General features: G+C 30.4%; 3 protein-coding genes across 6 annotated transcripts; 1 reads left to right on the top strand and 2 right to left on the bottom strand.

Moving 5' to 3' along the window:
• Positions 1-51: 51 nt before the first annotated feature.
• LOC145744092 (uncharacterized) lies at positions 52-26177 on the bottom strand. 4 transcript variants are annotated; one of them, XM_082562196.1, is made up of 30 exons: positions 25971-26177; positions 25712-25831; positions 25486-25578; positions 25234-25417; positions 24959-25129; positions 24527-24873; positions 24197-24362; positions 23886-24111; positions 23643-23798; positions 23363-23531; positions 23020-23295; positions 22825-22955; positions 22577-22756; positions 22392-22495; positions 22001-22128; positions 21742-21874; positions 21449-21567; positions 21158-21373; positions 20819-21003; positions 2950-3127; positions 2601-2762; positions 2340-2528; positions 2004-2261; positions 1736-1923; positions 1512-1627; positions 1306-1451; positions 1113-1235; positions 922-1041; positions 560-836; positions 52-430 (listed from the first exon to the last, which is right to left on the bottom strand). In XM_082562196.1, the coding sequence occupies exons 1-30, from the start codon at positions 26094-26096 to the stop codon at positions 237-239; spliced, it is 5181 nt and encodes a 1726-aa protein (XP_082418322.1). In that variant the 5' UTR covers positions 26097-26177; the 3' UTR covers positions 52-236. The 4 variants fall into 4 exon arrangements, with proteins under 4 accessions (XP_082418322.1, XP_082418339.1, XP_082418347.1 ...); XM_082562213.1 differs by having other exon boundaries at positions 23366-23531; XM_082562221.1 differs by having other exon boundaries at positions 24527-24858.
• Positions 3416-4984, bottom strand: LOC145763688 (uncharacterized). The gene is made up of 3 exons (XM_082575193.1): positions 4197-4984; positions 3987-4099; positions 3416-3874 (listed from the first exon to the last, which is right to left on the bottom strand). The coding sequence occupies exons 1-3, from the start codon at positions 4759-4761 to the stop codon at positions 3416-3418; spliced, it is 1137 nt and encodes a 378-aa protein (XP_082431319.1). The 5' UTR covers positions 4762-4984.
• Positions 7191-20275, top strand: LOC145763686 (uncharacterized). The gene is given in 14 exon segments (XM_082575190.1): positions 7191-7758; positions 7858-7970; positions 8082-8243; positions 11072-11657; positions 11757-11869; positions 11985-12438; positions 12801-12808; positions 12974-13090; positions 14972-15557; positions 15657-15769; positions 15885-16253; positions 18912-19497; positions 19591-19703; positions 19817-20275. Coding segments are annotated over 14 exon segments (4347 nt in total).
• Positions 26178-26218: the final 41 nt, after the last annotated feature.

Here is a 26218-nt window from a genome sequence, read left to right as displayed (position 1 = left end):
GCATTACTGCACTCTATTTTTTAACACAATTAAAAAATGTTTATTGTAATATTTGGTAAAACGGCAATATGCATTTCGAGGTGAAGAAAAATACTGTTGTCACAAGTTTATAACAAAACAGCAGGAAGCGGGCGTTAATAAAACAACATGCACTTTAAATAGTATTATCTCATATAAAAATTCTTTAGATTTGATCCGACACCTTTTTTTTATGAAAATCCCTTAACTATATTACATTAACCACTCTCGTCATTAATGTAATCATCATCGTAGCTTCCTTCATAACTCTCGTCATCATAGAGTTCATAGTTTTTAAACATTTTAGGATTACGTAGCCTTTTTTCAAGTCGTGCTTTATCAGCATCGCCACTTAGAAGAGCGTCAAGATCAATCATCTGATTGTCGGCAGATCTGGGTCTATCTTCATAATCTATTTAATGATTAAGGCTTTATAAATTAAGTGATCATATTAAATATTGAGAACAACGCATAAAATTTTATGTTTTTTAAAATATACAACAAACTCAACAAAAACGGCTCTTATATAAAACATAAATACCGTAATAGTAATCACCGACAGCTTGAAAATAGTTTTCCTCGTCCAAAATAAATTTATTTGCTTGTTGAAGAGCCTCTGGCAACTTCTTGCGAAGCTTTGGCCTGTTGCTTAAAATACCACTTGGCCTTTGCAATACATCTTGATCATAGTTGTTAGAAAAAGAAGAAGTATTACTTAGAAGATGTGACTGGGTTAGTTGAATCAAAATAGAGGTCAGATTAATATGGTTGATTCGAATTCGGTTCTCTTGGACAGCATCTGTTGTTTCTCGTACTATCTGTAACATTAATACCGATCACGGTAAAAACTCTATCACAAGAAGCTAAAATTAACTAAAATGACAACATAAGCTATTTACTAACCCTTCTGAGGTAGTCTATTGAAGTAGAGTAATAGTTTAACTGATTCGAATAATTCGAATTTGAAATCTTTAATTGATTTTCATATCTTTCCAATTGTCGGCCCATAGTAACAAACGCCATCTAAATGTGAAACAATGTAATTTTACCTCAGCTTCATCATTTTGTATTAAATATAACATGATAAAACGTACTTGAAAATCCAATAAATGTTCTTTATTGTTTTCGATGTCAGAAGAGAAATTATTTTCAACATCGTCGATTTTAAATTGCAGAAGTTGAAATTTTTCCATCAGGCCAGCGATTTCTTCCTTTGTCTTAAAACATAGAAACTAGTTTTTATAAATAAGTCTTAAAAAAATCAAATTGTAGAACAATAACACTTACCCCAAATGAGGAAGTAAGGTTTAGGTAACTAATCTGATAGGATATTTCGTGAAATTCGTCAAGAAGTAGCGAGGTAACATTGTATGCTTCAGCCTGGTTGTATTCTATCGTGTCAAATCGATCATATACCTCATTTAAAGACGTTTCTGTATATACAATATTATTTGATGCTTATATTTGTAAATGTTATGTATACAAATGTATACCAAAATCGTTTAGATGAGACTCGACAGCTTCTATTTTATCCCGCGAACTGCATTTAGCTTCTAGTAAACTAATTTGTTCCTCGGCATCGTCTGTTCTTGCCGATATTTCGGTTAGCCTACGTAAGTAAAAAGTATTTTAGTGTGGTGACTTTATAAATATTTAACAATATAAACAGAAAATTTGCTATGCAAAAGAAGTAATACGATACATTTAATGAGAATACCTTGCAGATGCACCCCATGACGTAGTTTGCAGCTTTCGCAAAACTTGATCACTTTCTGACAAAAGTTGTAGTAGGTTTGCTGAAACTTGTGATTGAGAATTAAGATCTTCACGTAAATTATTGATTAATTTTTCAGCGGATAATATGCTAGAGTTGGCATAAAATATATGACCAGAGTGCAAGTATAGCTGTTGAAAAACTTTTTTTTCAAATCAAAATTTTAACAATGAAATATTCCAAAGTACATAAAAAAATAAGTGATACTGACCAAGTTTTCATGATTGGATATATTTTCCTTAAGTAAATTAAATAAGCTCATTTGTTTAGCAACAACATTTACAAGCTCTTCTGATAAATTCTTGTTTTTGAATTTATTTAGATCAAATCTAAAGTTATGCAACCGACGAGCGTGTTGCTTTGCAGTTTGAGTTAAGTTAAACAAGTTGATTTGTAGTTTGGACAACTTGGAATTTGTTTTATGGATTTGGCGGTCTGACATGGAACGAGAATCAACTACAGCCGAGTTCTATGAATGATTTAGCTTTTAAATATGCAAATTTAAAGAAGTAGCAAAAGTTTTTATAAATATTTGGTTTATATTTACCAAAATCATGTAATCTTCGTCTATTCGATCCATATCTTCCTGCACCTCGGTAATCTTTTTATTAAAATTGTTGCAACAGGCCTTGTTATCTGAAACTCTTTGACCAATTGTACTAATATTTCCTTCAAGTGTTGTAATTACATCAAGAGATTTTCCAACAATGCTGATCCTCTCTTGATTGAGACTAACCTGATTAAAGCAACCAACTAGGTTAAACCAAACGTTAGAATATATTTAATTTATTACAAAAATTTGATTTACATCATCTCGTATGACGTTGATTGCAGAATGAACGCCACTGGTCCATAAATGTAAGATTTCAAGGGTTTGATTTGTACTAATCAAGTTTAGATCCGATGTTACTTGATCTTTTTTTATTTTGTTTATATCTTGTAGAACATCATCTCTATGCTCTAAAAAATCCTAAAAATGTGTATTTATTAAAAAAATTAAACCAGGCAATAAAAAACTGGAAAAAAATTGTCAGAAATAAAAATCGCACTAATGCAACTGCAAAGGTTATTATGGTAACTGTTACATAAAATACAAAACTGTATTTAATAGTACATGCAAGCATGTTTTACTGATTTTAAAACAAGTTTTAACATACTTCTTGTTGTGTTGCATAGAGTTCAGCGATGTCTGAAAGCAACATTTGATTTGCCCCAAGCATATCTTCAATTTCTTGTAAGTGTGTTGAATGTAAATTAACGGAACCATTGATATTTGTAAGGAAGTCAGAAGTACGATCTTGCAAGTCATTTATTTCCTCAAGTCTGTGCTGATGACTAAAAAATGTTAAATGATTAGTCACCAAAGCATTAACTTTAGAACTAATGTTAAACTTGATGCAAAAATATAGCCTCTATTAAAATATAAATAAATCCTGAAACCGTTAATTTTATGACATTTTTTCTTTTTTTTATAAATTTGTTAGATAAATGCCTAAAGCTTTTTTAGTAAAAAAGTAGACACGCTGCTTATAATTTTAATTTATTTATAAATATACAAAGCAATTATTAACCACAAAAGCACAAAAATAAGTTACGGGTTATTCTTGGAATTAAAACCAACTTTTATATAAATATTTGTTGATTTTGAACTGAGTGAAACGGATTGTATTGTGAGTTGTAATGGGCCGTAGCAACGTTTGATTCGAGTTTCGACCCCCACCATGACGAGGTTTGTTTTAAATTGTCGTAATTCTGATTTGGAGAAATATTTTCATTGTTTTGCAAATAGGTTGTTGGTTGTTGAAAAAAATTGCCCATGTCTGTCGCAATGTTGTTTGGTTGGGACGAATGGATAGGTGATGATGCAGAAAGATTGAAAGGAAATGGTCGAATCGCAGTTTCTTCTTGGCCAATCAATACCTCTGGAGAAGTTGATTGATTTCCATCTGAAGAACTACATACAGTTTGGGGTGATAGTCTGGGTGAAATCTGAGCCCCCATGACGTCACCGTTGGATTCGTGCATTTTAATGTGCTTACGTAATGAGCTAGGATGAGTATAACTTCTGTCACAACCTTCATACTAAAATAAAAAATATTCATTTTATAATATATTTCTAAACAATAAACAAAATTTGGATTTGCAACAAAAAAAGTTAAGAAATTAATATGATGTTGATAAATATAGCAATTACTTTGCAAACGTAAAGTCTTTCAGTATTATGCATGTAGCTGTGCTTTTTTCGATCTGAACTATTTGCAAACCTTCGTTCACAACCAGGAAATTTACAAGAAAACGGTTTTTCTCCTACAAAGAAAATTTTAAATTAGTTTTAAATTAAATTCGCCAATGGAAAAACACAAAAATAGAGATTAATAGTATATTATTTTTTAAATATATTTACCTGTATGAGTTCGTTTGTGAATTTTAAGATTCTCGCTTCTTCCAAAACTTTTTCCACACCCAGGAAAGTTGCAAACAAATGGCTTCTCTCCAGTATGAACCCTAATATGATTAACTAATTTGTATTTTGCTTTAAATGTGCTTTGCCTTCGAACACAACCTTCCCAATAACAAGTATGGTCGACTTGATCAAGTCCCCCGACGTGGTCTTGGGTCACGTGGTTAACCAATTCATGCATGTCGTAGAATACGAGATTGCAAATATTGTCTTCTTGAGGATTTTTCCATTTACAAGTCACCGGATTTTGAAGTGGTGAACTTTGAAAAGTTTGGGAATTTGGTGGTTCATAAAATCCTTGAGACAAATGATGATGTGATGATGTCATAGAAGTTGGTATATGATGAGGAAAATGGGGAACTCCATATCCCGTATAGTAAGAAGAAGATTGCAGATTTGACGGCATAAACGATTGATGGTGAGCAGATAAAAATGAAGCATGTGCAGTTAAACTGGCAGTTGGGTCATAAGCTGCATATGGTCGATCAGTAATGACTGAGGAATGCATTTTAATATAACTCTGATTAAACTTATATGAAACTTGTTGCAATGATGATAGAAGCAACTGATGACTTCATGCCGAGAGTTCAGGACTATTTGTAGCTATCTCCAACTTGGGTTCTTTTTTCTTAAACAATGTTTAATTACCGTCATTATCTCTCCTTGTTTGACTTCCGATCGCCCGTCGCGTTCCCATGCATTCACGCATTCCCATCTCGCTTACCGTTCATTATCGCTCGTCCACTCTCTATTTAATTGTTATTGGCACGCTTAACGCACGTGGCAGCGTGACGTCATACAACACTTGTTTATTGACTTTGCTTGTGAATATTTGCACTTGAACTTTAGGCGAGTGTGAGTAAACTAATGGAAAAGTGTTTACGTCACTTTTTATTAAATATTTGCAGTAAATAAAAAGAGTTATATTAGGTGTAATTAAAATCGTGTGATTTGAAATCTTTTAGGTTGTTTACAAAACTTATTAATAGTCAAATCCAATCAATTTTCTATACTTTGTAAACATAACAAATTACAAAAATACTATTTTAATTCTAAGAATTTCAAAAATTAAAGCGTGAAATTTGAATTAGTGTGCCACTATTTTAAAGGAAGTTCACAAAATCTATTAAATTTCATTGTTCAAATAATTTAAGGCGATTACTACATTAAAAAGTTAATGACTTTGTCTAGAAAGTCGTTAAAATATCGTAAGCTGTTTTGTCTTACCCAAATATTAAAATAAAGTTGTCAAAAAAAATTACCATTATTAATTTTTTTTCATTTGTAAGTTTTTGAGTACGTTAAAATTAATTCCCATTAGTTTAAAATGTACAAAATATTTACTTCCGATTGGTTTATCTCCGATTTATTCGTTTTATTTCGCGGTTTATCTCCGAGAATTCTCCGAAAAGCAACTAACTATGTGACGACTAAAATTTAACTTAATTTTCAACATTTTTTTCAATAACATTATTTAACAACTCTTTGCATTTGTAAAATCTTAGGCGTTTTATGTTTTTTTATTTAAAAATTATATTACATATTACAAAATAGGTTAAAATAAAATAAAATAAAACAGAATATAATTTAGTGGTAATTATAGTACTAAAAAAATTAAGGCCTAAAAGATTTAAAACCATTGTTAATTCACACATGTGGAAGCCCGGAGGCAATTCCGAATCTTTAATAATTGTTAAGCGAGTCTGAAGCGTGTTAATAATGAGAATTTAATTACCTTTTATTGAATTGAACGTCGAAGACTTATTTCTTTGTTTTAACTTCCTTTTTGTTAATCTGGTTAAATTTATTGTTACCTTTGCGTCTATAACCCACCAACACCGTAAATTAATTTGATAGAACAATTATTTAAATTGAAGTATTATTAAAAAAATAATAATTTCTTAAAAATATTATTATTAAAAAAATTTAAAAATATTAAAATTATTTAGATTTTTGTAATTAAAAACAAAATAATAAAGTTTTTAAATTAATTGCATTCGCAAAATTGAATTACATATATCAAGAAATTTAAAAATACAAATTAGAAGTTAAAATAGACTTAAAACCCAAATTATATAATTCCTAAATGCAATTTCATAACAAATTTATTATATTTGCTGAGTGTAATTTTAGTATTATCGTTTATTAAAAAAATAGATTCAACATTTTAACAACTTTTTAAAAGTAATTAATAAAATTACTATTTTTTTATAACCGTACACTAATTAAAAACTTAATTAAATATTTTTATCCACCTTAACACACTTAAAATTTAACACTAATTAAAAGTTTGTGTTCCTGAAATTTTGTAATTCTTGGAATTAAAACTTGTTTTAACAATAAAATTAATTGTATGTTATTCTTTAGCACGTTTATCTAAGTGATAATCATTTTATCAAATTTGAATATTATAATATATTTAAAAATTAGCACAGATTTGAAAATTTATTTATTCCTAAGTTTTAAAAACAATTAAAAATATCGTAAATTTACACGATTTAATTACATACAATATACCACTTTTTGTTTACTGCAAATAATAATGAAAAAGTGACGTAAATACTTTCCCATTAGTTTACTCACACTCGCTAGGGGTTCAAGTGCAAATATTCACAAGCAATGTCAATAAACAAGTGTTGTATGACGTCATACTGTAAGCTGTCACGTGCGTAAAGCGTGTCAATAACAATTAAATAAAGAGTGGACGAAAGATAACGAACGGAGCGCGAGATGGGAATGCGTGAATGCATGGGAACGCGACGGGTGATCGGAAGTCGAACAAGGAGAGATAATGACGGTAATTAAGCATTGTTCAAGAAAAAAGAACCCAAGTTGGAGATAGCTACAAATAGTCCTGAACTCTCGGCATGAAGTCATCAGTTGCTTCTATCATCATTGCAAAAAGTTTCATTAAAGAATAATCAAAGTTATATTAAAATGCATTCCTCAGTCATCACCGATCGACCATATGCAGCTTATGATCCAGCCGCTTGTTTAACTGCGCATGCGTCATTTTTGTCTGCTCACCGTCAAACGTATGTTCCACAAAATCTCCAATCTTCAACTTACTATACGGGATATGGAGTTCCACATTTTCCTCATCATATACCAACTCCGATGACGTCATCTCATCATCATCATTTGTCTCAAGGATATTATGAACCACCAAGTTCCCAAACTTTTCAAAGTTCACCGCTCCAAAATCCTGTAACTTGCAAATGGAAAAATCTTCAAGAAAACAATATTTGTAACCTTGTATTCTACGACATGCATGAATTGGTAAACCACGTGACCCAAGACCACGTCGGGGGACTTGATCAAGTCGATCATACTTGTTATTGAGAAGGTTGTGTTCGAACGCAAAGCACGTTTAAAGCAAAATACAAATTGGTTAATCATATTAGGGTTCATACTGGAGAGAAGCCATTTGTTTGCAACTTTCCTGAATGCAGAAAAAGTTTTGGAAGAAGTGAGAATCTTAAAATTCACAAACGAACTCATACAGGTAAATCTAGTTTAACAACAACTTACTATTAATTTCTTTCTCTGTTTGATTGTCCATTTGCGAATTCAATTTAAAAATGATTTTAATTTTTCTTTTCAGGAGAAAAAACGTTTCCTTGTAAATTTCTTGGTTGTGAACGAAGATTTGCAAATAGTTCAGATCGGAAAAAGCACAGCTACATGCACAATACTGAAAGACTTTACGCATGCAAGGTAATTATAATATTTAACAATATCTTAAAAATTTCCTAAACTTCTATTGTTGCAAAATCAAATTCTCATTACTTTCTAGAAATTATAAATTATCATTTTTATTTATTTTAGTATGAAGGTTGCGACAGAAGTTACACTCATCCAAGCTCATTACGTAAGCATATCAAAATTCACGAATCTAACGGTGACATCATAGGGGTACAAATATCACCTACTCCATCACCTCCAACCTTGTGTAGTTCTCCTGAATGTCACCCTAAATCTTCCCCGGAAGTAATGTTAAGACAAGAAGAAACTGCAATTCCTTCATTTTCGCCCAACCTTCCTACGTTATCACCTATCCATGCATCACAATTGCCAACCCCTTTACCAATCAATAAAAATGTTTTTAATACAAAAGCTTTGGAAAATTGCCATTTTTTGCATTTCCAACAATCTGGTCTGAACAACCAGCAAACCCACAATGAAATTAACCATTTAGTTATAAATGATTCACAACAATCATATTTCCAAACACAACAACCTTTCTCGAACTTTTCTTCTTATTATATACCCTCTTACATTGGTTCATGTTAAATTTTTTTTGTAGTTCTACTTAAATTTTTGATATAGATTTATATTGTATTGTATTTTGCGCTCTATGTTTTAACAAAATAAAATTGTTTACGCAAAAATTATTATCACTTTAATAGTTTACGCCAGATAGATTTTAAATATCCTGCAAAATGGCCCACATATATCTGTTTAAAATTTTATTTAAAAAATCTTAAAAAATAGAAGTTTCTGTGTTTACAAATTGAGGTAAAATTTGAAAACGCACAGGTGTTTTAAAAAAATATTAAATTCGAAAACATATTAAAACAGATTTTTCCGCAAAAGCATAGAGTTACTTATATATTTATATATTAACAAATCAAAATTACTAGATAAGATGTTACGTCGTTTTTTAACAATTATATTGCATAATTCAAACTTTTTTATAACTTGTATATTATTTAATCATATAATGAAATGATGCAAAGTATTTTTGGGTGAAAAATAAATTTAATAGTTAAATATTTTAAATAGGGTATGTAAAAAATAAATTTTGATATGTCCAGGTTGCCAATAAAATAAAAAAAAATTGGGCGAATCTAAATCAAACCAGACTTGTGTATACTTTAGGAGGATAGAACTTGTTGCAGTAATGATAGAAGCAACTGATGACTTCATGCCGAGAGTTCAGGACTATTTGTAGCTATCTCCAACTTGGGTTCTTTTTTCTTAAACAATGCTTAATTACCGTCATTATCTATCCTTGTTTTACTTCCGACGCGTTCCCATGCATTCACGCATTCCCTTCTCGCACACAGTTCTTTATCGCTCGTCCACTCTCTATTTAATTGTTATTGGCACGCTTAACGCACGTGACAACTTACAGTGTGACGTCATACAACACTTGTTTATTGACATTACTTGTGCATATTTGCACTTAAACTCCTCGCAAGTGTCAGTAAAATCACAAAATTGCTAACGGCACTTTAGGACAGAGAATTCCCTAAAACTTTTTTTGCAATTTCAAAATATTTTACAAAATTTTAACAAAGATTTTGTATTATTTAAAACAATATTTAAATAACAACTTTGAAAACAAAACTAATTTTAAAAAACGTTATATAAAATTACCTATTGTTTAAAACATAATTTAAACTTTAATTTAAATAATTAAATAAAAAGTTAACAAAATTATTGTTTTGTAAAGAATAACCGCAATGGTGACAATAAATTAAACCGGATTACCAAAAAGGAAATTAAAACAAAGAAATAATTTTCACGTTCAATTTAATAAAGGGTAATTAAATTCTCATTATTAACACGCTTCAGACTCGCTTAACAATTATTAAAGATTCGGAATTGCCTGCGGGTATTTCAATAGGTGTGAATCAACAAAAGACTTTACACAAAGGTTTGGGCTAAAATTTGATCACTTAATTTACCCTATCAAACTAAATCCAAAGTTAAAAAAACACACATTACCAACCAAATTAATGTTTTACTACAATTATTTTTAATTTTTAAATAAACTTTAATTTAAATAAAAAATAAGTTACAGAATTTTTAATATAATATTTGCTGTTGTTTATTACTACGTAATTTTAAACTTTTCTAAATCCGCAAAATTCTCGTAGATGCAAAGCAAATATATCGGAGATAAACAAATCGGAAGTAAATATGTTTTGAATTTTGAACTCGTGAGAAATAAAAACATAATAAACAAAAATAAAAAATTGTTTTATAAAAAAATATTAAATTAATATCTCGGTATTAATATTAAATAATAACTTTATTCAATATAAATCTTTACAAAACTTAATTTAAATATTTAGTGTAATATATAAAATGCTTCCAATTTTGGACGACTGGCTAGACGACAGTCATTAACTTTTTATTGTTTGATAATTACTTTAAATGAAGTGAACAGCATAATTAAATAATTTTTTAACTTCCTTTAAAATGGTTAAACACTAATTAAAATTTCACGCTTGTAATTTTTTTGATATTCTCAGAATTACAAAAAAAATTAATGCTTAATTACTTCGTTTGTTTTAAATATACAAACAATAAAAAAACATTTGCCAAATGTGAATATTAAAATATTCCCAAGTTTTACAAACGATTAAAAATAACCTAAAATCAACCGATTTTAATTACACCTAATAAAACACTTTCTGTTTACTGCAAATATTTATTAAAATGTGACGTAAACACTTTCCCATTAGTTTACTCACACTCGCTAGGGGTTCAAGTGCAAATATTCACAAGCAATGTCAATAAACAAGTGTTGTATGACGTCACACTGTAAGCTGTCACGTGCGTAAAGTGTGCCAATAACAATTAAATAGAGAGTGGACGAGCGATAATAAACGGTAAGCGAGATAGAAATGCGTGAATGCATGGGAACGCGACGGGCGATCGGAAGTCAAACAAGGAGAGATAATGACGGTAATTAAGCATTGTTTAAGAAAAAATAACCCAAGTTGGAGATAGCTACAAATAGTCCTGAACTCTCGGCATGAAGTCATCAGTTGCTTCTATCATCATTGCAAAAAGTTTCATTAAAGAATAATCAAAGTTATATTAAAATGCATTCCTCAGTCATCACCGATCGACCATATGCAGCTTATGATCCAGCCGCTAGTTTAACTGCGCATGCGTCATTTTTGTCTGCTCACCATCAAACGTATGTTCCACAAAATCTCCAATCTTCAACTTACTATACGGGATATGGAGTTCCACATTTTCCTCATCATATACCAACTCCGATGACGTCATCTCATCATCATTTGTCTCAAGGATATTATGAACCACCAAGTTCCCAAACTTTTCAAAGTTCACCGCTTCAAAGTCCAGTAACTTGTAAATGGAAAAATCCTCAAGAAAACAATATTTGTAACCTTGTATTCTACGACATGCATGAATTGGTAAACCACGTGACCCAAGACCACGTCGGGGGACTTGATCAAGTCGACCATACTTGTTATTGGAAAGGTTGTGTTCGAACGCAAAGCACGTTTAAAGCAAAATACAAATTAGTCAATCACATTAGGGTTCATACTGGAGAGAAGCCATTTGTTTGCAACTTTCTTGAATGCAGAAAAAGTTTTGGAAGAAGTGAGAATCTCAAAATTCACAAAAGAATTCATACAGGTAAATCTAGTTTAACAACAATATACTGTTAATTTCTTTCTCTGCTTGATTGTCCATTTGCGAATTCAATTTAAAAATAATTGTAATTTTTCTTTTCAGGAGAAAAACCGTTTCCTTGTAAATTCCTTGGTTGTGAACAAAGATTTGCAAATAGTTCAGATCGAAAAAAGCACAGCTACATGCACAATACTGAAAGACTTTACGCTTGCAAGGTAATTATAATATTTAACAATATCTTAATAATTTCCTAAAATTCTATTGTTGCAAATTCAAATTCTCATTACTTTCTAGAAATAAATTATAAATAATCATTTTTATTTATTTTAGTATGAAGGTTGCGACAGAAGTTACACTCATCCAAGCTCATTACGTAAGCACATCAAAATGCACGAATCTAACGGTGACGTTATGGGGATACAAATATCATCCACTCCATCACCTCCAACCTTGTGTAGTTCTCCTGAAAGTCACCCTGAATCTTCCCCGGAAGTAATGTTAAGACAAGAAGAAACTGCAATTCCTTCATTTTCGCCCAACCTTCCTACGTTATCACCTATCCATGCATCACAATTGCCAACCCCTTTACCAATCAATAAAAATGTTTTTAATACAAAAGCTTTGGAAAATAGCCATTTTTTGCATTGCCAACAATCTGCTCTGACCAACCAGCAAACCCACAATGAAATTAACCATTTAGTTTTAAATGATTCACAACAATCATATTTCCAAACACAACAACCTTTCTCGAACTTTTCTTCTCATTATATACCCTCTTACATTGGTTCATGTTAAATTTTTTTTGTAGTTCTACTTAAATTTTTGATATAGATTTATATTGTATTGTATTTTGCGCTCTATGTTTTAACAAAATAAAATTGTTTACGCAAAAATTATTATCACTTTAATAGTTTACACCAGATAGATTTTAAATATCCCGCAAAATGGCCCACATATATCTGTTTAAAATTTTATTTAAAAAATCTTAAAAAATAGAAGTTTCTGTGTTTACAAATTGAGGTAAAATTTGAAAATGCACAGGTGTTTTTAAAAAAATATTAAATTCGAAAACATATTAAAACAGATTTTTCCGCAAAAGCATAGAGTTCATTATATATTTATATATTAACAAATCAAAATTTCTAGATAAGAAGGTACGTTGTTCTTTAACAATTATATTGCATAATTCAAACTTTTTTATAACTTGTATCTAATTCAATCATATAATGAATGATGCAAAGTATTTTTGGGTGAAAAATAAATTTAATAGTTAAATATTTTAAATAGGGTATGTAAAAAATAAATTTTAATATGTCCAGGTTGCCAATAAAAAAAAAAAATTGGGCGAATCTAAATCAAACCAGACTTGTGTATACTTTAGGAGGATAGAACTTGTTGCAATAATGATAGAAGCAACTGATGACTTCATGCCGAGAGTTCAGGACTATTTGTAGCTATCTCCAACTTGGGTTCTTTTTTCTTAAACAATGCTTAATTACCGTCATTATCTATCCTTGTTTTACTTCCGACGCGTTCCCATGCATTCACGCATTCCCTTCTTGCATACAGTTCTTTATCGCTCGTCCACTCTCTATTTAATTGTTATTGGCACGCTTAACGCACGTGACAACTTACAGTGTGACGTCATACAACACTTGTTTATTGACAATGCTTGTGCATATTTGCACTTAAACTCCTCGCAAGTGTCAGTAAAATCACAAAATTGCTAACGACACTTTAGGACAGAGAATTCCCTAAAACTTTTTTTGCAATTTCAAAATATTTTACAAAATTTTAACAAAGATTTTGAATTATTTAAAACAATATTTAAATAACAACTTTGAAAACAAAACTAATTTTAAAAAACGTTATATAAAATTACCTATTGTTTAAAACATAATTTAAACTTTAATTTAAATAATTAAATAAAAAGTTAACAAAATTATTGTTTTTTAAAGAATAACCGCAATGGTGACAATAAATTAAACCGGATTAAAAAAAGGAAGTTAAAACAAAGAAATAATTTTCACGTTCAATTTAATAAAGGGTAATTAAATTCTCATTATTAACACGCTTCAGACTCGCTTAACAATTATTAAAGATTCGGAATTGCCTGCGGGTATTTCAATAGGTGTGAATCAACAAAAGACTTTACACAAAGGTTTGGGCTAAAATTTGATCACTTAATTTACCCTATCAAACTAAATCCAAAGTTAAAAAAACACACATTACCAACCAAATTAATGTTTTACTACAATTATTTTTAATTTTTAAATAAACTTTAATTTAAATAAAAAATAAGTTACAGAATTTTTAATATAATATTTGCTGTTGTTTATTACTACGTAATTTTAAACTTTTCTAAATCCGCAAAATTCTCGTAGATGCAAAGCAAATATATCGGAGATAAACAAATCGGAAGTAAATATGTTTTGAATTTCGAACTCGTGAGAAATAAAAACATAATAAACAAAAATAAAAAATTGTTTTATAAAAAAATATTAAATTAATATCTCGGTATTAATATTAAATAATAACTTTATTCAATATGAATCTTTACAAAACTTAATTTAAATATTTAGTGTAATATATAAAATGCTTCCAATTTTGGACGACTGGCTAGACGACAGTCATTAACTTTTTATTGTTTGATAATTACTTTAAATGAAGTGAACAGCATAATTAAATAATTTTTTAACTTCCTTTAAAATGGTTAAACACTAATTAAAATTTCACGCTTGTAATTTTTTTGATATTCTCAGAATTACAAAAAAAATTAATGCTTAATTACTTCGTTTGTTTTAAATATACAAACAATAAAAAAACATTTGCCAAATGTGAATATTAAAATATTCCCAAGTTTTACAAACGATTAAAAATAACCTAAAATCAACCGATTTTAATTACACCTAATAAAACACTTTCTGTTTACTGCAAATATTTATTAAAATGTGACGTAAACACTTTCCCATTAGTTTACTCACACTCGCTAGAGGTTCAAGTGCAAATATTCACAAGCAATGTCAATAAACAAGTGTTGTATGACGTCACACTGTAAGCTGTCACGTGCGTAAAGTGTGCCAATAACAATTAAATAGAGAGTGGACGAGTGATAATAAACGGTAAGCGAGATGGAAATGCGTGAATGCATGGGAACGCGACGGGCGATCGGAAGTCAAACAAGGAGAGATAATGACGGTAATTAAGCATTGTTTAAGAAAAAATAACCCAAGTTGGAGATAGCTACAAATAGTCCTGAACTCTCGGCATGAAGTCATCAGTTGCTTCTATCATCATTGCAAAAAGTTTCATTAAAGAATAATCAAAGTTATATTAAAATGCATTCCTCAGTCATCACCGATCGACCATATGCAGCTTATGATCCAGCCGCTAGTTTAACTGCGCATGCGTCATTTTTGTCTGCTCACCATCAAACGTATGTTCCACAAAATCTCCAATCTTCAACTTACTATACGGGATATGGAGTTCCACATTTTCCTCATCATATACCAACTCCGATGACGTCATCTCATCATCATTTGTCTCAAGGATATTATGAACCACCAAGTTCCCAAACTTTTCAAAGTTCACCGCTTCAAAGTCCAGTAACTTGTAAATGGAAAAATCCTCAAGAAAACAATATTTGTAACCTTGTATTCTACGACATGCATGAATTGGTAAACCACGTGACCCAAGACCACGTCGGGGGACTTGATCAAGTCGACCATACTTGTTATTGGAAAGGTTGTGTTCGAACGCAAAGCACGTTTAAAGCAAAATACAAATTAGTCAATCACATTAGGGTTCATACTGGAGAGAAGCCATTTGTTTGCAACTTTCTTGAATGCAGAAAAAGTTTTGGAAGAAGTGAGAATCTCAAAATTCACAAAAGAACTCATACAGGTAAATCTAGTTTAACAACAATATACTGTTAATTTCTTTCTCTGCTTGATTGTCCATTTGCGAATTCAATTTAAAAATAATTGTAATTTTTCTTTTCAGGAGAAAAACCGTTTCCTTGTAAATTCCTTGGTTGTGAACGAAGATTTGCAAATAGTTCAGATCGAAAAAAGCACAGCTACATGCACAATACTGAAAGACTTTACGCTTGCAAGGTAATTATAATATTTAACATTATCTTAATAATTTCCTAAAATTCTATTGTTGCAAATTCAAATTCTCATTACTTTCTAGAAATAAATTATAAATAATCATTTTTATTTATTTTAGTATGAAGGTTGCGACAGAAGTTACACTCATCCAAGCTCATTACGTAAGCACATCAAAATGCACGAATCTAACGGTGACGTTATGGGGATACAAATATCATCCACTCCATCACCTCCAACCTTGTGTAGTTCTCCTGAAAGTCACCCTGAATCTTCCCCGGAAGTAATGTTAAGACAAGAAGAAACTGCAATTCCTTCATTTTCGCCCAACCTTCCTACGTTATCACCTATCCATGCATCACAATTGCCAACCCCTTTACCAATCAATAAAAATGTTTTTAATACAAAAGCTTTGGAAAATAGCCATTTTTTGCATTGCCAACAATCTGCTCTGACCAACCAGCAAACCCACAATGAAATTAACCATTTAGTTTTAAATGATTCACAACAATCATATTTCCAAACACAACAACCTTTCTCGAACTTTTCTTCTCATTATATACCCTCTTACATTGGTTCATGTTAAATTTTTTTTGTAGTTCTACTTAAATTTTTGATATAGATTTATATTGTATTGTATTTTGCGCTCTATGTTTTAACAAAATAAAATTGTTTACGCAAAAATTATTATCACTTTAATAGTTTACACCAGATAGATTTTAAATATCCCGCAAAATGGCCCACATATATCTGTTTAAAATTTTATTTAAAAAATCTTAAAAAATAGAAGTTTCTGTGTTTACAAATTGAGGTAAAATTTGAAAATGCACAGGTGTTTTTAAAAAAATATTAAATTCGAAAACATATTAAAACAGATTTTTCCGCAAAAGCATAGAGTTCATTATATATTTATATATTAACAAATCAAAATTACTATATAAGAAGGTACGTTGTTCTTTAACAATTATATTGCATAATTCAAACTTTTTTATAACTTGTATCTAATTCAATCATATAATGAAATGATGCAAAGTATTTTAGGGTGAAAAATAAATTTAATAGTTAAATATTTTAAATAGGGTATGTAAAAAATAAATTTTAATATGTCCAGGTTGCCAATAAAATAAAATAAAATTGGGCGAATCTAAATCAAACCAGACTTGTGTATACTTTAGGAGGATAAAACTTGTTGCAATAATGATAGAAGCAACTGATGACTTCCATGCCGAGAGTTCAAGACTATTTGTAGCTATCTCCAACTTGGGTTCCTTTTTCTTAAACAATGCTTAATTACCGTCATTATCTATCCTTGTTTTACTTCCGACGCGTTCCCATGCATTCACGCATTCCCTTCTCGCACACAGTTTTTTATCGCTCGTCCACTCTCTATTTAATTGTTATTGGCACGCTTAACGCACGTGACAACTTACAGTGTGACGTCATACAACACTTGTTTATTGACATTGCTTGTGCATATTTGCACTTAAACTCCTCGCAAGTGTCAGTAAAATCACAAAATTGCTAACGACACTTTAGGACAGAGAATTCCCTAAAACTTTTTTTGCAATTTCAAAATATTTTACAAAATTTTAACAAAGATTTTGAATTATTTAAAACAATATTTAAATAACAACTTTGAATACAAAACTCATATTAAAAAACGATTTTTTAAAATTACCTATTATTTAAAACATAAATAAAACTTTAATTTGAATAATTAAATCAAAAGTTAACAAAATTATTTTTTTAAAGAATAACCGCAATGGTGACAATAAATTAAACCGGATTACCAAAAAGGAAATTAAAACAAAGAAATAATTTTCACGTTCAATTTAATAAAGGGTAATTACATTTTCATTATTAACACGCTTCAGACTCGCTTAACAATTATTAAAGATTCGGAATTGCCTGCGGGTATTTCAATAGGTGTGAATCAACAAAAAACTTTACACAAAGCTTTGGGCTAAAATTTGATCACTTAATTTATCCTATACAACTGAATACAAAATTAGAAGAATATGCAATACCTAACTAATCAATTTTGTTATAACTTTATCATGAAATATATTAAAATTCTTTTAATACCTAAATAAACTATTATTCATACAAAAATAAGCTACTAAATATTTAATAAAGTCTTTGCTGTGTTGTAATTTTAGTATTTGGTGGACTGTACGTAATTTTAACTTTTCTAAATCTGCGAAATTCTCGTAGATATGCAAAGCAAATAGATCGGAGATAAACAAATCGGAAGTAAATATGTTTTGAATTTCGAACTCGTGTAAAATAAAAACATAATAAACAAAAATAAAAAATCGTTTTATAAAAAAATATTAAATTAATATCTCGGTATTAATATTAAATATTAACTTTATTTAATAAAAATCTTTACAAAACTTAATTTTAATATTTAGTATAATATATAAAATGCTTCCGATTTTGAACGACTGGCTAGACGACTGTCATTAACTTTTTATTGTTTGATAATTACTTTAAATGAAGTGAACAGTATAATTAAATAATTTTTTAACTTCCTTTAAAATGGTTAAACACTAATTAAAATTTCACGCTTGTAAATTTTTTGAGATTCTTAGAATTACAAAAAAAATTAATGCTTAATTACTTCGTTTGTTTTAAATATACATACAATAAAAAAACATTTGCCAAATGTGAATATTAAAATATTCCAAAGTTTTACAAACGATTAAAAATAACCTAAAATCAACCGATTTTAATTACACCTAATAAAACACTTTTTGTTTACTGCAAATATTTGATAAAAAGTGACGTAAACACTTTCCCATTAGTTTACTCACACTCGCTAGGGGTTCAAGTGCAAATATTCACAAGCAATGTCAATAAACAAGTGTTGTATGACGTCACACTGTAAGTTGTCACGTGCGTTAAGCGTGCCAATAACAATTAAATAGAGAGTGGACGAGCGATAATGAACGGTAAGCGAGATGGGAATGCGTGAATGCATGGGAACGCGACGGGCGATCGGAAGTCAAACAAGGAGAGATAATGACGGTAATTAAGCATTGTTTAAGAAAAAATAACCTAAGTTGGAGATAGCTACAAATAGTCCTGAACTCTCGGCATGAAGTCATCAGTTGCTTCTATCATCATTGCAACAAGTTCATTAAAGAATAATCAAAGTTATATTAAAATGCATTCCTCAGTCATCACTGATCGACCATATGCAGCTTATGATCCAGCCGCTAGTTTAACTGCGCATGCGTCATTTTTGTCTGCTCACCATCAAACGTATGTTCCACAAAATCTTCAATCTTCAACTTACTATACGGGATATGGAGTTCCACATTTTCCTCATCATATACCAACTCCGATGACGCCATCTCATCATCATTTGGCTCAAGGATATTATGAACCACCAAGTTCCCAAACTTTTCAAAGTTCACCGCTTCAAAATCCGGTGACTTGTAAATGGAAAAATCCTCAAGAAAAAAATATTTGTAACCTTGTATTCTACGACATGCACGATTTGGTAAACCACGTAACTCAGGACCATGTCGGGGGACTTGATCAAGCCGACCATACTTGTTATTGGGAAGGTTGTGTTCGAAGGCAAAGCACGTTTAAAGCAAAATACAAATTGGTCAACCACATTAGGGTTCATACTGGAGAGAAGCCTTTTGTATGCAACTTTCCTGGATGTGGAAAAAGTTTTGGAAGAAGCGAAAATCTCAAAATTCACAAACGAACTCACAGTGGTAAGTACAGTTTAATTAAATATATTTTGAAAATTTTCTAAACTGTTTATTTGTAAAATCTAACATGACAATAATTTTAAATTTTTGTTGCAGGAGAAAAACCGTTTCCTTGTAAATTTCCTGGTTGTGAACGAAGATTTGGAAATAGTTCAGATCGTAAAAAGCACAGCTACATGCACAATACTGAAAGACTTTACGCTTGCAAGGTAAATGTCATATTTAATTTGATGTGTAAAATTTACTAATTATCTATTTTACCAAATTGAATTTGCTTTTCATCCTGGCAACGCATATACTAAATTGATTATTCTTTTTTAAGTATGAAGGTTGCGACAGAAGTTACACTCATCCTAGTTCATTACGTAAGCACATCAAAATGCACGAATCCAACGGTGACGTCATGGGGGTACTGATTTCACACATCCCATCACCCCAAACATCGTGTAGTTCTCCCGAAGTTCACCCTGAATCTCCACCAGAAATTATGCTAAGACAGGAAGAAACTGGGACTTATTCATTCCCGTTTAACTTTCCTACGTCATCACCAGCTATTACGCCACAATCACCCAACATTGCATCAGATATGGGTAATGTTTTTAATCAACCAACATCCTATTTGCCCAACGACGAAAATGTTTCTCCAAATTTTAATTTTGAGAACTTTAAACAACCTCTGTCCTGGTGGGATTCATCCCAAAAACACAATGTGGAAACAACCGCTTGTAGTTCGCAATATAACCCATTCTACCCTGTTCCAAACCGACATGTTTTTATATAAACTGCCACTGGTACTAATATATTTAGCTTTTAAAAGTGCCTTTGTAGAATATTTTATAAGTTTATTTCGTGATTAAGATACGTTTTTACTAATACAATTTGTGTAACTATCTCCTTTACTACAATTTATTAAAAAACTGATTATGAATAAATATTAAAATTCACATGTAATGCAATATCTAAAAAAATTAAAACTAGACAAAAAAACTGCCATCAATCGCATGTACGTGTATACGTACGAATATTTTAAAGTATGTTCTCAAAAACAGACTTTGAAAACAATGGGATTCCAATTAGTCATATGGCAACAGGTCGTATCATACAAATATGAAACACCGTTCTTGATGTACTTTAAATGTATTACTCTAAATTTGTTTCAGCGCAAAACCATGTGTAAATGTACAAAAATAAATATGTTATTAAAATTCCTAAGAAACCCAACAATAATACACTTTGTTTAACAAACCAAAGTGTTCAGCAATATCTATTTGTTTATACCAAAAGACATAGTTTTACCTTCCTACATTGATAACATTTTACTTACTTGGCAGCGTACATGAAAAGTTTAGCAACTTGTCGTGTCGTCTCCTCTCCACCCACTTCCACCATTGTCATTCTGGTTTGCAATCTGGCAATATCTTGGTTTATTCTTTCCTTTGATGCATCATAATTGTCCATTAATTCTATAATGGAACGTAGTTTGATCTTGTTGGAAGCTATTGATATTTCCTAAACAAAAATATATTTCTTTCTTTGATTGTATAAAAATTGCATTGTAATATTTACATTTGCAACAAAGCAGATTACCACTAGATTATTCTCCAGGGCCATTTATATACATATTTGATAACAAAAACAACAAAAACAAAAATGTTTAACCTACTTGGTTTAGCATATCCATTAGCACATTTTGTACTAGTGATGTAAAGTTGTACATTATTATCCTGAACTCCCTTACTTCGTTATAATGTCGTCGAATTTGGTGAGAAACTGCCTCGTTGATGTAATCTTTTTCACCTTCCAAAGATTCGTTTAATTGAGAAACAACATTGCGAACAACGTCAAGAGCTTCGCTATGTTCGTCAATTACATCATATAGCTTAAAAACATAAATGTGCAACATATTTATATAAGATATTTAAAATAGTTTGAAAGTAATTAAAAATGTATTTACCCCATCCGACAAAGAGGTTAAGTTGTTATGCAAATTTCTGTGCTCCGTTAGAGCTCTGTTGTTAAGATTAATAGATCTTTGCAAAGAAGCATCGACCACTTTTAGTTGATTTATGTCACCTAAACCAAAATTATTTAAATATTGTTTTGCAAATGAAGGTTTAATATTTTGTAGTAAATGCTAAGTGATTAAAAATAAAAAATAAATTATTCCTATACCCTTTTCTTGAATGTACCTGTGAAACTTAACTCATAGCATAAAAAAATAATTAAAATTTATTTAAATTAACGTACCTTGTACAATAGAAACAGTGTTGTTAAATTTCAAAGTATGCCTACGAAATGTTGCATTTAAACCATCTAAGTGTTGTTGGTATCCATCTTGTCGAAAATGTAAGTTATTTACAATTTGCCTTATTTTGGTTACCTAATAAAATATTACAAACATTCTAAAGTTGTTTATGTACTTGGCAAATTTCTTTTTATTTTGTGTTAAAGTAGTTTAGTTTAAATATTATAACAGGAGTACAATAAAATCTTTAATTAAGCCTACCTTTGTATTTACAGTTCGTAATCCATTACTTATGGCCTTGTTAATCTCTTTTCTTGATTTCAAATTTTTAAGTTTCAACCTGAAGTCAGCAAACGCATTATTCGTGTTTTCACGAAATCGAATAAACTCTTAGAAAAGAAAATTTAGGTCAAACTTAAAACTCGCCATCTTTTATATCAAAATTAAAAAAATAACTGAATAACATATCTGCCAAAAAAAAAGTTACTTGACATAGTTATAAAACAAAGCTTAATGAAACTTAAGTTAAAATTTAGTAAAGCCTAAAGACGAAAAGCGATTAAAATTTTTAAAAGGCGTGGAAAGCGCAAATGAACTACGTTGCTAATTTCGACAAGTTAGGCTGAACAAAGAATTTAAAAAAATAAAAAACCTTTTTTGTTGTTTTTTATTGAGTTGTTTAAGTTGACAATGAGTTCATTGCTCGATATAATGGCCAATGCATATTCTGCAAAGCTGGTATCAACAACATCAAGCCTGTTTAGATAAAATAACACAATCAAAAAACGGTGCAAAATTATCTTTCACAGAACTAATTAATGCATAAAATATGCTTGCCGATTTTGTAGAGTTTCTGCTGTCATCAATGTTCTCTTGCTTAAACTAACAGTATAATCACCGAGAGTATCAATTGAAAAATTTAAATTGTTTATCCGATTTTGTATTATTTGTAATTCTGCTTGACTTGGGATTGATTCGTTTGTTGGAAGGTTTGCACGATTTTGCAATTCAACAAATCTAAAAAATAGATCACGTCATTAGTTTGGTATAAAGCCGTAAATGCTATAAATAAATAAAGTACGTACAAGCCGTGCAGAGTAGCATTATCTTCCGTAGTCCTTTTCTTAATTTTCACTAGCTTATGCAATATAACTTGCTGTGTTGAATTTAAAGATTGAATAGATACTGTAATTTTATTTTCGCAACCATATTGAGCCTGTAAAAAAGTACAATACAATACATGAGAAAAACATTGTAAGAAGAGTTATTGTTATACTTACTTTATTAAGCATTATTTGGTTAACTTTTGATTCAAGTTCGTTCAGTTGTTGGCCTCGGTCAACTAAAAAACTCGAACAAGTGGCAGCAATATTATCCAGATCGGAGTTTAATTTTAGGGTCTTTGCAAATAATTCTTGAAGATTTTCTCCAAAAACATCCAATCTAGCGGACATGACTTGGCCAGAGTCAAAGACATGTGTCATCAGAGAGTGACGTAGATTAAACGTCACATTTTCGAAATGAAGTTTATCGTTATTGGCTGCGTGTTTAAAATTCTAAATGAAGAAGCCAAAACAATAGTCAGCTTAGCAGAAAAAAACAATTTAACAAGATCTTTGTTACCACAAGTCTTTCGTTTATTCTGTTTTCGGCGGCGTTTAGCCTCTCCACACGGGAGTGCAAGAGAGCCACGTTGTTAAATTGTCTTCTCACGGTTGTCCGAAGTTGTCTGAACGAACTGTTCAGAAACAAAATGTCTTCCGCAACATCAACATTTTGTAACGGCCTTACTCTAATAAAATGTATGATGGTCTAAGTAATACACTATTCCGAAAATTTGCAACACAATTTTAAAATATTACTGAACAACCAACCAACCAGTAATATAATATAATTTGCTTACGGCAAGCGAGTTTTAAATTTGTCCTCCAGATTTCGAATTTTTTTTTCAGCCATTCTTATTCTACTCCACAGTGCTCTTGTTCGGTGTCCATTATCTCGTTCAATTTCATCAAACCGAAGCATTACTCCGACCAAAGTCTTGTCATTGGCTCCAATTCTACATCAAATAATAAAAATACTTCTTTAAACACATGTTTATAACCAAATTTTTTGACATTGAAATTTAATTAAATATAGAACTAACCTGTGAGCAATTTCTGTAAAATTTCGATTAACTTCCTCTTTATAAGTCAGAAATTTTTCGGTGTCGATATCGTTCGAATGCAAGTCCGTTGGGAAACTAATTTCGTTGTTTTTGTCATGTTCCCTTTGCACGTGTGTTTCAATTCGCTGATCGACTAACGACTCACTCAAGTAAATATTGTCAAAAATAGTTTCATTTAAAGTTTCAAGTCCACGATCCATAGACTCTAAAAAAAATCAAAAAGTAAAATAATTATCCAGAAAAGAAGTTTTGTATTTTTTGTATTTAAGAAATTTTTTTTATAATTATACCATGCAATCTGCTTTCTATATTAATAATGTTCCTTTGATACATTTTAGTATTGCTAAGAAGTCTTTTAAGAACCAGTTTTTGTAGGTTTAACTTGTTTGTAAGTATTTCACTTCTACGTTGTTGTGCTCCAATAACTGATTTACTTTCGATAATCTTTGCTTCAGCCTGTAAAAAACTAGATATTAGGTCACTATAAAAAACTTTCATGATATTTGAGTCAATATTTTTAGTATTTTGATTAATTAATAAATTACTTAGACGTCCAGAATTTTATTTCTAAAGTAAAATAACCCCTTACAATTCTAACAAACGTTACGTGTTTAACTCACTTCGTCTATTCTTTCATTTAAGGTAACGACTTCTTCCGAAAGTGTAGTGACTTGACCACAGCATGCTCCATTTTGAGCGACTGTTTGTTGTAAAGTATTAATCGCATTGTCCTGTTGTTGAACAACATCTTGCAGCCGATTAACTTGCACGTTTGGGTCACTGGTAGCATTCTTTAATTCAAGTTCTTTTAGTTTCAATTCTTGGTCTGAAGTTTTAATAATCAATCTCATTAACTGATGTTGTAAACTTGTGATATCGATAACCGTTTTGCGATGTAATTCGTCGTGTTGACCAAGTCTTTCATTATTGGCTGTAACGTGCTCAGACACATCTAAAGACAGATTAGCTAAAAGTAAATTTGATGAAAAATAGTTAGCAAAAGCCGTTAATATGCAATTAAAGTATTTGCAAATTTATTTTTACTTGATTACCAATGGGCTTAGTGATTGTATTTACTTCTTCAAGAGAAAGATATGTTTGGTGCGTGTCCATTTTTGGCGATTCCAAGTTATTTATAGTTTCAGATAATTCCAAAAGCGTTTCTTGGAGTGTTGCAATAGCCTGCGAATTTATCCTTTGTACACCGTTGCTAGTTTCACCTGCTTGTTATTAAAAGTTGTTAAAGCAAAATAGGTTTAATAATATTTTTGTCCTGATATTCTTTTAAAAAAAACTTGAATTAATTTATATTACTTAAAACCCTAACCTGTGACTTGTGGTGATCTCCTAATCCGTGTTTCAAGTCTGTTTATTCGTTGCTCGGATGTGGATTTGTATCGAACTAAACTTTCAATGGATGCTGCCATTCTCTTGTTTTCTTCTAAAAGTCGCTGAACTTGTCGTTGTAAATTTCTTGACTCAGCACCATTATTAGTATTTGAGGTATATAACTAGAGATATAAAAGTCCTTAAAATTACTCAACAAAAGTTGCATAAAATTATTCGTTAAATTTTTTACCGAATAAGGGGTTGTATAGGATTGTGAATGCTGTTTTGAAGGAGCCCATCTTGGCCTTCGTTCAAGCCTTTCCAATTCGTCTTGCAATTCTTTCTAAAGAGTAAGAACTCATTCTCGACTTTAAAAATTTTAGTGTATAAAACATAAATACTTTAAAAAGGCCAACAAATTTGCAAAATAAAATTACTTCGTTTTATTAACTTTTACAAAGTTAAAATTTACTAACCTCAGCCTGAACTTGTTGTTGAGAAATTCCTTTGTGCCGAAGACGATAGAAATTATAAGAAGATAAAAACGACCTTTGTTTGAATGCACTCCCACTGGTTTCGTGGCTCTTAAGTGGTGACTAAAAATTTAAAAACAGCAAGATATGTGTTTTAATAGCTTAAATTTGATGTACAATCATTTCAGGGCCGAATATAAATTTGCAAAATAGTTGGTAGTTCTTAGCATATTTAGCCTATCCATTTAAACAGATGCTTTACCTGGGTTGTGGCATCTAAACTCGCACTATTTTCAGTTTGTTTATTTCCATGTAAAAATTGATTTGTTATTATATTGCACGTGCATATCGGCAGTAAAATTCCATATAGGATAGTTAACGTACCCATAGCTGCTTTTTAAGCAGAATTCCCCTTTAACAATTCAAATGTGACGTTTAAGTAAAATTTACATAATGATTCTATAAATAATCAAACCTAACATACTAAGTTGAATTGCATTAATATTTTTA

The sequence above is a fragment of the Corella eumyota genome, chromosome 1 (assembly GCF_963082875.1).
Source record: "Corella eumyota chromosome 1, kaCorEumy4.1, whole genome shotgun sequence".
NCBI lineage: Eukaryota > Metazoa > Chordata > Ascidiacea > Phlebobranchia > Corellidae > Corella > Corella eumyota.
Note: the sequence above shows the minus strand (reverse complement) of the source record. Positions and strands in the feature narration are given on the sequence as shown.